This window comes from Diplotaxodon limnothrissa, linkage group LG8 (genome assembly GCF_057381915.1).
Source record: "Diplotaxodon limnothrissa isolate DT_005_m linkage group LG8, D_limnothrissa_male_GT1.1, whole genome shotgun sequence".
In the NCBI taxonomy this organism is placed as follows: Eukaryota; Metazoa; Chordata; class Actinopteri; order Cichliformes; family Cichlidae; genus Diplotaxodon; species Diplotaxodon limnothrissa.
The window spans coordinates 22,154,421-22,167,028 of record NC_140603.1 but is presented as its reverse complement, the minus strand read 5'-3'; the positions used below and the strand labels follow the sequence as shown (position 1 = coordinate 22,167,028).

The 12,608-nt window shown below is 39.7% G+C and overlaps 1 protein-coding gene across 1 annotated transcript in view; it reads left to right on the top strand.

The window, feature by feature from the left end:
- The window catches only part of adam12a (ADAM metallopeptidase domain 12a), an 87,352-nt gene that overhangs the window by 9,380 nt on the left and 65,364 nt on the right, over window positions 1-12,608 (top strand). Inside the window, exons 2-3 of the mRNA XM_085360882.1 lie at window positions 4,579-4,700; window positions 9,416-9,489. Of these exons, the coding sequence (XP_085217008.1) occupies window positions 4,579-4,700; window positions 9,416-9,489 (196 nt within the window). The remainder of the gene's footprint in view (window positions 1-4,578; window positions 4,701-9,415; window positions 9,490-12,608) is intronic.

Here is a 12,608-nt window from a genome sequence, read left to right as displayed (position 1 = left end):
GTCTATCAACTCTATAAATCTTTTTTGTGTGTGTATGCCAGTTTTGGCAGAGCAGATAAGCTTCAGGGCAATAATTGGTTACAAATTGCAGAACATTTTTGAATTTTAATTTTCTACTGTTCCAATATGCCCCTCTGAACAGCTTCCACAGCAGGACCAGCGATACCAGTAATGCTTAATGTTTAATGCAATATGTAGGCAAAATGATGGATACTGTATACCATAGAGGTTGCATAAACGTAGGGTGTTGTTACATTGTCAGAGAGAGCCATGTTTTTGTAATGAGTAATATTACCACTTTGCAATCCTAGTGAATATGGTTTCCAGATTTAGACTGAGATTGTTTTCTTCCTGCTGTTCCTTATCTTTATTGTGTAGAAATACGAAACTTATCACTGATACAAGTAGAATCTATATTGGTACATAAATGCTTATTCACTATGCACTGATTTATGGCATTCAGTGTTGCCTAAACTGTAGTGGTGTGAAGGACAAGGAGCTCAGATGGTACTTGACACTATGGTGCTTGAGTTAATGTTGCTTGGTTCACACCACTATAAACTTGTCTAAAACAGTTGTGGATGCATGTGTCCTCTTCACTTGTTTTTGTACCGTTGATGGGGTTTTGCTTGTCAAAGAGTCTCCTTGAGGCTGTCAAAGGCGTTGTTTTTCCCATTTCAAATCTTAACATTTTCAAGATCGGAGAGAATTGCTGTCAAAGTCACTTTGGAGTGTGTCCTTGTGGGCTTTTGTTGTGCCAGTCATCAGGCTAAGAATGGCTGTCATTTGGATTGCTCTTGATTGATGTATCCACATATGTGAAGCCTGTATCCCATCTCAGTGAGGACCTGCATGCATGTGAGGGGCACGGCCTCATCAAGTACGCAGATAAAAAGAACAGCATGCCATTTGTGTTGGAAAAACCACAATTGTTATGAATACATTATTATATGGTTGTCTGTCAAAGAGAGAGTTGTGGTTCCAAACAACTGGGCTCTGGGATATAATAAAGAGGAAGAATTGTGTTGATTTGTTTTAGTGTGATGGATAGAAGGAAAAAGGGAAGAGCTGGAGTTGTGACAGGCTGGTAAGAATATGTCTGAGATCTGCTAAGAACTGAGGAAGGTCATCTGTTCCCTGCGGCCAGCAGCTCAAAGGCTGTGGAAAAGCATTCTTTTAGGAGCACTGACAATGCCAAGAAATGCTTCACTGTGAAACAGCATCAGGAAAAAAGTACATTTAGACTCTTTAATGTCTAGGATAAAACTGGTCTTGTGGCTGTTCTTTCAGAGATGCATAAATGAAGCCAAAATGTTAAAAAGTGCAAATTTTACAACCAGACTTTTGCCCAGTTTTAGCACCAGTGATTCTGTTGCTCTAGATCAATAAATCAGTGCTTTCTGCTCAAGGGTCCCTAAGATTATCAATGCAGCAGGAAAACAAACAACGATCTTCCTTAGATTTCTAGAACCCTGGAGGGCGCATGGCTCTACAGTTGGAAATTGAAAGGTATTAAATATAGGATGGATGGATTGCTTTGAAATTTTGTAAAGATATATTTTTTTGTCTCTAGCGGGGGAATATTTTTGACTTGACTACCAAAAGGTTTAACTTTAAACTTGAAATATCTGTCTTTTAGATGGATTGCCACAAGATACCCTACAGGCTTGCTTTGCACTTTTCTTTCTGCACCATAATGAAACTGAATCTGCAGTTTTGAGTACAGTATCTTTTGTCATTGGATCAACTGTGCATGATATAAAGTTTGCATGTGTTCCCCAGCTACTCTGGCCTCCTCTCAACAGGGTTATTGATAGAATCGTCAGCAATCCTTGACCGAAGTCTTGTTAAAAAACTTTTTAAAACAACCTCTGTGCTTTGAGGGTCGGGAACTAGAGTCAAATTTATCCCAGATTCAAATCTTTGGTGCACTTGAGCCACAAATCGCTCAGTTTATTCTTAGAGTGAATATTCTGCACCTTCCATCAACCAGTCAAACACAGTAATGCTCTGTAAAATAATAAAACACTGACTACACATGCTCAGTATGTAATAGATTTTTGGTTATTTTTCTTAAGAACGCTGCTAGGGAAAGCCAGAATTATTGCTTTATCCAGTCACGGATCTGTATCACGTTTCTGTCACCCGCAGGCAAATACACACACAGTCATATTTCTCAGTACACAGGCACACCTCTCACCTAGCATTGACTTTATTGAGGCAATATAAGTGGTACAAGCTCTCATTGTGTACACTGGAACATAAAGGAAGGTGAACATGGCCAAAACTCTGCTTTATTAAGACCCCTGTTTACACTCTCTGTTATTGAGTATATAAATAAGGCATTGGGATCTGGTGCCACTTTTACCGCTCCCTTAATGCTTCTAGTGGCTCTTATAACATTCCAGCTAACAAAAGTCACTTGCACATTGCATACACTGCAGTCCTGTCATGCTTCAGTTTTACCTAATGTCTTTCTCAAGCATGTGGAAAAGAAATGAGCCTGCAGACTATTTCCACTAATATAATGCCATTCATAAAAGCAGGAATTAAACCTCAAAGAACACCACATTTGCAAAAGGGTTATTCACTTGTGGACTTTGAAGTCAAGGAACCCAACGCTGTATGGTTGTGAATCTCGTCTCCAAAGATGATGAGGCTCATGCATCAATATAAATCAAAAATCGGCTAACCACAATGTGAACCTGACCTTTCTCTGTCAAAGCTTTCCACAGTTTTCCCCCTTGTCTCTTGTGTTTATTTGTCCATACCTTCCTTAGAGGTTGTCATCTGTTCCCTTACTCAGCATGTCCACCTCCCCCAGACAGTGTGGTTTTCTGGGACTAATTAGAGTAGGAGTGCTTCTCTTGTTGTTCTGTGTATTATGCCGTTCCGTCCTTGCCCAAGCCTGCTTCTCATCATCAGGATGAAGTTGCATAGAAACTGCTGAGCAGGTCACCTCTGGCTCTCTGCTATCAGCTGGAATGGGTCTGTGATGTATTCCAGAGTGGTGGTATCCTCAGAGGGTAACCAGAACAAAGCTCAGCTGGGGTGTGTTGTGCCTGACCTGGCTTACTAATGCTGGATAATAGGCAGACTCAGCAATTTAGATGGGTGAGTCATGTGTAGAGAGACAGCAGGGGACAGAAACCTCAAAAGAAGCGCCTTGAATCTGCTGGAAATAATAATCAAGGATGAGTATATTCCCTTGAGTTTGCTTTATGTTTATGTGTGCTTAGAATGTTATTCAAAATTAAGATGGAGTAAAGTTTCAAGTTCAAAATATTATGCACAGACGACCACACGCATAACTTTCCACAAACGCACTGACATCAAACTCAAACTAAATCTGTCTCTCTGCTGTTTGGAAGTGCTCAATGGAGTATCACTGGGAGAAAACAGAAAGCAAGCAAACAATTGATTTAGTATGTTTGCTCTGAAACAAATGGTTCTAGCAACCCCTGCTGTTTTAGTAAGAGACCCAAGCTGAAAAATAACTTCCCCAATGCGGGGAGCTGATTACTGCAGGAACCCTGTTAGCAGTGTCCTCCAGAGGCTCACTATTGCATTCTGGCTCAGTACGTGCTCATAATGTACTATTTAGAAAAGCTGCAGCTTCTGTCTTGCTTAAAGGTAGTAGACTTGCTCGGGTAGTGGTTGTTTTCCCGCCGTTTCCTGTCGGCTCACTTTGGGGACGTGAGTATTGGATTTGGAGACGGATATATTCTTAAATGACTGGCAATACAGCAGCGCCCCAAGTGTTGTAGCCATTCGGAGGCTCAGTTAACACCCTGTCAGAACAGTGAGAGAGGAGATAAAAGCGTGCTGGGAACAATGCCCCAAAGCTACGTCTAATCCCTGCGCTGCATTCTGGACACTGGCCCTGTGTTAGGAGTTATCGCAGCAGCAGCAGCAAGTCAAGCCGTCTTCGCTCAAAACTCTCCATTAGTCAAGAACTACGGAGATTTATGCAGCTCGAGTGTGAGAGTGGGTGGTTACGGTTTTGCCACAAGTTAACAGTTTTCATCGCTTGATGTCTGAGAGTGCCATTTAGTGTTGTTGTATTTATGTCTTTATGGCAGAGGAGAGGGGCTCCATTCTACTGATGGTCTATAAAAAGAAGACAAACATATGTTTGGGAACAGCTTAGATATAATGGAAATGGCATTTTGTCAGCGTAGATAATTGTTAGCTATGAAAAACAAATACATTCAGGGAGCATTAATTGCACGCTGTGGTGCAGAAAAGTCATCACATATACAAACGCTGTGATTCTGTTGAAGTGACACTTTATATTACAAGGCAGCTCCACTGTCAGGTTGTGCTCTGACTGATGCTATTAATGAACACCAGGCTCAGGATTTAATAGCGAGGAGGAATTCGCTGTCAGTATTGTTTGAAGAAAATCAGTTTTGAAAATGTTCCTCTAGTTTGTGAACACAGAACACAATGTGGACATTGTCTTTCTTTCTTTCTTTCTTTCTTTCTTTTTTTTGCAGATACTGAGAGAATTTAGAATAAAGAACACTTTGAAGTTTTCTCTGCATTCTCACTTGGTTTTTATATTTTCTTTTATAGGAAATCCTCCGAGCACTGTTGTTCCACACAGACCGACAGCAAGGCAGAAACACTATGGGACTACAGTACCTCTTCAGCTTGTTGGAAAAGACTGGAAACCAATCAGCCAGCTCAAATCCCAGGTGGACAATAGTAGCCGTTTATGTTTTTATATTTTTTTATTTTACTGTTCGTCTACTTTTCAGCATCTGTTCATCGTACAGTGGATCAATTGTCTTTGCATATTAGTATTACTGTGTCACCTGTGACCTAGGTGTGTTTTTATATATGGTGTTGTGTAAGCCTTAAGCCACATCTCATTTCTTTATATTTTGCTAGGAAAATGGGAAATGATATACAGGGCAAAAACAAGAGTTTGTGCAATTTTAACAACCTTGAAAGTCAATATTTGGTATTACCACCTTTATCCTTCAACACAGCCCGAACTCTCTTAGGTAAGAAGTCTTCAGAAATAGTTCTCCAGGCTTCTTGAAGGAAATTCAAAGCTTTTTTTGGATGTTTGCTTGCTTTCCTGTCAAGATGATCTACCACTGCTTCAATGCATTGTGGTCCAGGTTCTGAGGAAGCTAATCCATGACTGATAGTGATCCATTGTGTGTGTGTGTGTGTTTTTTTTTTTTTTTTATATTCAGGTATGCTTTTACTGCATTGGCAATATGTTTGGGATCACTGTCATGCTGAAAAATTACATTTCCAATATTCCATATTGAGAATATTTGAACCACCTGATTCAAATGATGTTCAGTCCACTTCTTGTTTAATTTGGCATACCTCAATCTTTTGTTTTCCATTTTCTGTCTTTAAGAATGTTTTTTTGACAGGCACTCCTCCAAAGGGTCAGAGTTGAGTCTTTTCTTGATTTTTACTTGTTTTTCTCATTTTTAAGGACATGACTACATACACAGTTTATCTGCTATGGATAATTTTTTAGGTCTCCAACTTCTTATTTTGTCCTGTACATTGTGGCTGATAGCTCACCTTAATGGTGCACAAATCATATTTTTGCCTATTAAACTGTTATTCTCTTTCTTTTTTTATTTTTATTTTTTAATAAATTCAATGTGCCTAAAGGTGAACATTTTTCTTTTACTAAATTTTCTGTTATGTGTAGGTGCAACACTGGTTTATCCCTTGATTTGCATGCCTTTTTTACACTTGAATAATTCATAGGTTAGGGTTAAGTGCCTTAAAAAGCAAAAGTACATTCCTTTTAAATGGTGAGGTGAGGAACTGGTCTGAAAATGAATACAAAAATCAGCCAATGTTCAAAGTCTCAGGATCAACTGACACCTATCAAAAAAACAAAAGTGCAACTCGACTCCTAGTACACTAAAGTTATATGGAAGGCAAAATGATGGGGTCATTGGGGTCAGTTTAACACAGCTTTTCCATATATCCCAATATATTTTTGCATGCTTCCATTATTTTTTTTACCATACAAAAACTAAACGATTTTACAAAAACCAACGACTACCAGCGTCAAAATTATTAGTCTCTGTGATGTTATTTGTGCCTCCATTTTTTGCTGGGTAACACTCTGCAGTCCTTTTGTCCTGTTGTAGTTTTCAGCAAGTCTCGAACGTGCCTCCTGAGCAATCCAAGCCCATTCTTCTTTGTCCTACTCTCAAGCTCCTCCAGATTTGATGGTGTTCTTGGATGGACCTTCACCCTGCAGATTTTCAGTGACATTTAAGTCAGGGCTTCGTGTAGGCTATTTTTATCATTTTAAAAGACAAAGTGATAATCCAGACTCACTTTTGCTGCAGATTGCTTACAGTTTTAGTTCATATTCTTCATGATTCCTTACACCTTGAAGAGATTCCCAGTTCCAGATGCACTGTAGCATCCTCACAGTATAATACTTCTACCACCATGTTTCACTTTGGGGACTATTCTTCTAGTTGTACTCCTCTTCTCCAAACATAATCAGCATTTCTATGGCCAAAGAGCTCTAGTTTCGTCTCACCTGACCAAAGAACATGCTTCAAATATGCATATTTTTTTCTTCAGAATGTCCTTAGCATACTTCAGTCTGCCTTGAAAGGATCTCTTCTGCAGAAGTGGTGTTGTGTTTTTCCTCAGTCTGCAAGCTCAGTCTATTCTTGTGCAGTGTTCTTGTGATTGTCTACTTTGAGACTAAAACTCCTGAAGTCATTCACTAGTGTCTTGGCAGTTGTTCTGGGGTCTTTAGTCACGTATCTCACTATTTTTCTTTCCAGAGTCATTGAAATCTTTCACTGCCAACCTCTTACTACCTCTGCCAGGCTTGTGGCTTTCTTTCAATTTCTTGATCATACTTTTCACTCCAGTTCTTGACACTTGAAAACACTGTGATAACTTAGTATATTTATCTTCTGCTTTGTGAGCGTCAACAATTCTTTTTACGAAATCTAAACTGATTTCTTTTGGTTTTGGCATGCTCACTTAAGTGACAGCTCCAAACCCTGGTTTGAGTTTTTATACCGTGTGTAAAGTGGAAGATAACGCTCATTTGTAACTTGTTGTTACAAGGTTTGAGCATTCCAAAGTTAAAGCACATCATTGCACAGCAGTTGTTTCTGTTAACGCTCAATAAAAAAAAATCTGTATTTCAGGTGGCCAGTAATATTGAACCTAGTATTTTTCGTGTTATTGTATGCTGATTGCAATGATTTATGCTTTCTGTAGTAAACTGATATGTGTAGAAATGCTATGTTGAATACTTATCTGGAGCTATGATGCATACTCTGCATGTGCTGCAGAATATTATTAACAGTATCATATCAAATTCAAAATGATTCAAATTTGAATCAAATTGATCTGGAAACTAAATTAGCACAGGTATCTTTTCTGCAGTAATCTATGTTCAGAGGTAAGTTCACTAGTACCCATGCTACAGTATTGCTTAGTATTGTTTAGCAGGTTTGTGTTGTTGGGAAACTAGTACACTTAATCAGATTGAGAAAAGTAAAAACTTGGGGTGGCCAGAGTTGTTTATATAGTAAAATGAGTTATTTTAGCCTTAAACAGATTTTTGTAGATATAAATGAGATGGTATTGTAACGACGTAAAACTGATTTTTTTCTTTTTAAGTATAAGTGTATGGAACGTCATTTTAGCCTGTTGCTAGGTGACTGCAAGGCAACATGGCTGACCTAATAATATCTGATATAGATAAGAACCTTCGGTGGCCTAAGACCTATCTGTGTGCTAGGTTTGGTTGTTCTAATCCTGGGGGCTAGTAAGATGACATAGCCTGTCAGTGCATGGCCCAGGGCCTCGCTGCTGGATCTCCAACCAAGTCTCTGCAAAACTGACTATGAAACACAACTGAATATGATATTCTTTTTTTTTTTTTGGCTAGCCTAACTATCTTGACAGTTTTTTTTTTCATCTCCTATTAATGTAATCTGACAAGTAACATTGCTTGTGTATTTAACAGATAGTCTCAGTGTAGGAGTCATTTAAATTCAATGCAATCTGAAGTGAATTTAAAAAAAACAAACAAAAAAAAAACAGATCACTTACTAACAGATCAGGAACAGCAGTCAGGTAAAATATATTTAAATGAATTGGATCACATACAGTCAGCATAATCATAATCATTTCTTTATGTTAATATTTCAAGCACAGACAGCTGTTCGAATTCAGCATCTGAGAATGGAAGAAAGCGCTAAATGACCCGCTGGAACATCGATGAAGTGTTTGAAATGTGGGCTCCTTGGCTCAGTTTGTTGATATAATCCTAGACTATACAAACAAAGTACGTGGCTGCAAGCAGACATAAAAGCACAAAGCTGAGCTAAGCTTCCAGGTTGTGTTATTGACTGAATTCATTTGTGCATTATTTTGTTTTGTCTTAACCAAACGATCAAGGTGCCACAATATTTCTTAATGAACACTCGCCATGAAGGCTAATTTAAGTGCAACTGCCTAGTAACAAATCCAAATATCCTCTGCATCATCTGTAATTCATCTGAAGACAATGATGGTTGTACCCATTATATAGTGTAAGCCTAACCATGTGTTTGGAAAAATGTGTTTGCAGAAAATAGCGGAAGGTTTAGTCCCACAGACAATATTACTGCCTGAAACCTTAAGTGTTCTGCTTCCACATCCTCTTATGATCCACTAGACATTCTTCTTCATGGGGGGTGATGGATGACTTAACCCAGAGAAGTGCTCTTTGCTGCAGTTGACCCAGATTGAGCTGCATGCGTCAAATGTGTTTGTGTGTGCTTGTTGTTGCCCTGGCAATTTGGAAAATGTGAGGCAGAGGAGGATTTCTCTTTTTTTGTGCTTGTGTGTATGAGTGAGGGTATCACACTAAAAGAGAGAGGTTGTGTGTGTGTGTACGCATGTGTGGGGCGGAGGGAAGACAGGAAGGCACGTTTGTTGCACAGCGTGACTGACAGAAGTGATATATATGACCCTTCATCTGACTCTAACAGAGACGCACGGTGTTGTAACTCATTGGGTGTGAACACTCATGGGTTTCTGCAGGATTAATGTCAAATGCAATAGAAGCATAACGCTAATCCTCTCAGCTCTTGTTCTAAGATACAAAGTAGCTTCGTAAGGATTTCCGACTCCTCTGATCAATTGAAAACAGTCGTCTTGCATCCTTTCTCACAGTGCTGGGTGATTCAGTCAAAGTTTCATTCTGATTGGAGTAAAGTTTCTCGTGTTTTGGGGTTGGTTTTTTTTCATTATACTGCCACACAGCTATTTTCTAACTAATGCTGCGGCATTCGAACAGCAACAAGTGTCACAACAAGTCTTCCCTCAATCAAAAATCTGTGTGTGAGAGTCCAGAATTAATTTTTCCTATCTCCTCTCCTGCTTGTTGTCTCTTCAGAGCCACCCAGCATCACTGAAGCTCCTGATTGAAGTGGAAAGTGAACAGCTGCTCCTGGCTCTAGAGAAAAATGAGTAAGTGTCCCTCTTTTCATACATGCCTTTAGCTTACAACTGCGTGGTTTCTGGAGTACAAATAGGTGGCATATGCGGTGCCCAGGGGCTACAACTGGGGATCTATCCAAAGAACAAGAGGGAGGAAGTGTCTCTTTGCGCTGTGGTGTGGGCATGCCAGGGCTCTCTGTGCTCGAGTCTTTTTGTGTGCTGAAACAAAGACTTGAAAGATAGAAATTCCTGGAAGCATCAGCCAGACTGATGAAAACCGACGTCTTCTTCCTTCTTCTCCCTCTATCTTTTCATTTGATCTATTGGCATAAGACGGGGGAGAAGGAGGCTTTGTTTGAACACCGCAGACACCCAGCGCTCTGCGTATTAAGATACTGTCAACATGATGTCAGTTAAGGGACTGGCGAGGAGGAGTAACATCATTTGAAAGAGATGAGGTCATTGGCGGAGATAGATTTTGACAGAGATGTAGCTGTGGAAGTGTTAGGAGGAATATTTGTCATCTTTGCATTTTTACAGAAGGACTCATTCAATGTGGCCTCAGACAGTCGGAGTTGAGCGTACTGCTGAGAAGGATGGGGCGTGATTGATGGAGCAATATGTTTTCCATCCAGCCTGCTGCCACACATGAGCAACCAGGAACAAGCAGAGCTGTCTGTGTGATGGAGAGAAAGCGGGCGAGGGAAGCTGAGAGAGAGTGTGAAAGGGTTTTTATACCATCGTTAGCCATGAATCTCGCTTGTTTTCCAGACTTAATATATGTAAATTCCACCTGCAAACTGTGGGACAAAGCTTTCAACACTAGCTACAGCAATTTTTATGGCTGCCTGCGCTGAAAATATTTTTTTATTGGAAATCACACTCGTTTTTTTTTTTCCTGTTGAATATTCATGCTTTGCACAGGTGGGGATTTTGCAAAGCTGTCTTTCAGATTGTCAGATTTTCCTCCGCTATATTTCATTTTAAAATGGAAACAAAGCTTTTCCCACAACCAGCAGCAGTGGAAACACCTTACGTTCTCATACATCGCCCATCTGATTTTCATTCGGTATGACTGCCATCATTGTCCTGTGGCTTGAAATGTAAAGTCCTGTGTTAGTTTCAAAGCCATAGCCAAGAGGAACAAACAGGGATGATGGAGAGGTGCAATCTAGATCTTTCTAATGAGCTTGAGCATGATGGAACGACTTTAGTCAAACAAACCTCCGTGCTTTCCAAATACCAATCTGTCACAATGTACTGTCAACACTTGCAGCAAGTCTCGAGAAAAAGGTTTAATTACTATCAATGAGTGTTCTGTCGCAAGTCAAAATAATACTTCATCAAAAAAATAGCTACTTAATGCCATATATGTTTGACAAGACAAAACACACACAAAGGACATGAGTTGAAAGAGACGTGTTGATAAGTGTGTTGGCTTTGGTCGGTGTCGACAGCGAGAACAGAACCTGCTGTGCTGACTTTTAGTGAAGGTTCTTGTCTGAGGTTGCTGGCAGACTGGCTCTACGTCGCTGATGAAACCCAGTTGTTCAAACACAGCCGACATCTGTAGAGGTAGGGAAAAAAATGTTCCAGGATGAAGAGATTTGAATTAAGCACCCAGATTTCTCTATTTATTTTTGGGGTTTCTTTTCTTTTTCAGAAATCTGTTAATAAATATTGCTGGCTACAAAACATGATTGAGGTTTCACTGCACGGCTGAATGTGATCAGTTCAGCCGTAATGATAGGTGAACGTGATCTGTGTGACAGAGTAGCGGTTGCTGCCTTTTTCACAAAGTTCATCAAATGCATTTTCTTTCACATTTTTTAAATACGTGTTGCAAAACTTAAGTCAAAAAAACACATTTTTGCAACTATTACCGGGTTGTTTTTCACTTAAAGATTAAAAACATATAACGTATATCTTCATCCTTTTTTTTAAGGTGTTAGCCCAGGAACCCAAACCTTTAGACACAACTGAGCCAACGGTACGGTAACAACTCTGGTGTATAGTTAAAAAATGCAGCTGTAACTGGCACCTTGTCATTTTCAATTACTGTATTAGTTTCAGTCAATATTTAAGAGGATCTCTGGTGTTTCTGTGATGGTGAGTTGCGTAGTGTCTGTGGCACTGATGACATTTGGAAAGCCTGCAACATGATGAAAACTCTTCGTGATTCTTGAAATGTGTTGTGCGCGGCGGTACGGAAAATGCTTTGGTGTCTGCTCTTTGGCATTAAGGGCTGTGGAAGCACGAGACACCGACTTCAGATATTCCTACAACATCCCCGGACACACTCACAAAGCAGCCTGTTGTCAGGATGGAAAGGGCGCTTGCCGCCTGGAGCAAAATGTCAACGTGTGTCAATGTGTGAACTTGCACTTTTAACTGCAGTTCAAAAACTTGCTGCCCGAGCGCACTGTTGAACTAAAATATGTAAAGTAAAAAAGAAATGAAAGCAGAATGAAATAAGCTCCAGACTGCTACCTATTTGATTTAGATTATGCTTTTGGATGTATGCACATCAAATAAATTTTTATGTGGATCAAGTCACTGAAACATCCAGCAGGTATTGCTTGCAGAGGGATTCCATCTAAAATAATATTAGCAGTGGTAAGACATTTTAAACATCCCCCGCTGCAGACAAATTAAAGTCCCTACAATACAGATGTTGAACATGATTTACATTTCCCACCTGTGAAAAATAATCTGTTTTTATGTGAAATGCATATTCAGCAGATGAGTATCGCACTGCAAGCTTAAGTGATCGCACTATTTGCCCGGTGGGTGTACATCATTCCACATTTTCTGACTCTAAAAGCTCCAGTTGAACATGATGAAGCAACACATTGTTTCATTTACTGCAAAGAGGTTGGCTGTTGAGATGCCACTAGGCATCCTAGACTCGTCTTCTTGGATCGGTTTTGTTAATAGGAGACAGTCAAAATGAGACTTGGTGTTGTCTTTGTTTCTTATTACTAGAAGGTTAAAGACCTTAATTACAGGCTGTGGCAATACTCAGAGGGAAAGTAAACAGAATGCACAGCATATACTACTGTATATATCTCATTACTATTGCATATACTCTCTGTTCTCATTTCCTTTGTCACTGTTTGAAGCATTCATTCAGATTCTTGCCTTTGCTG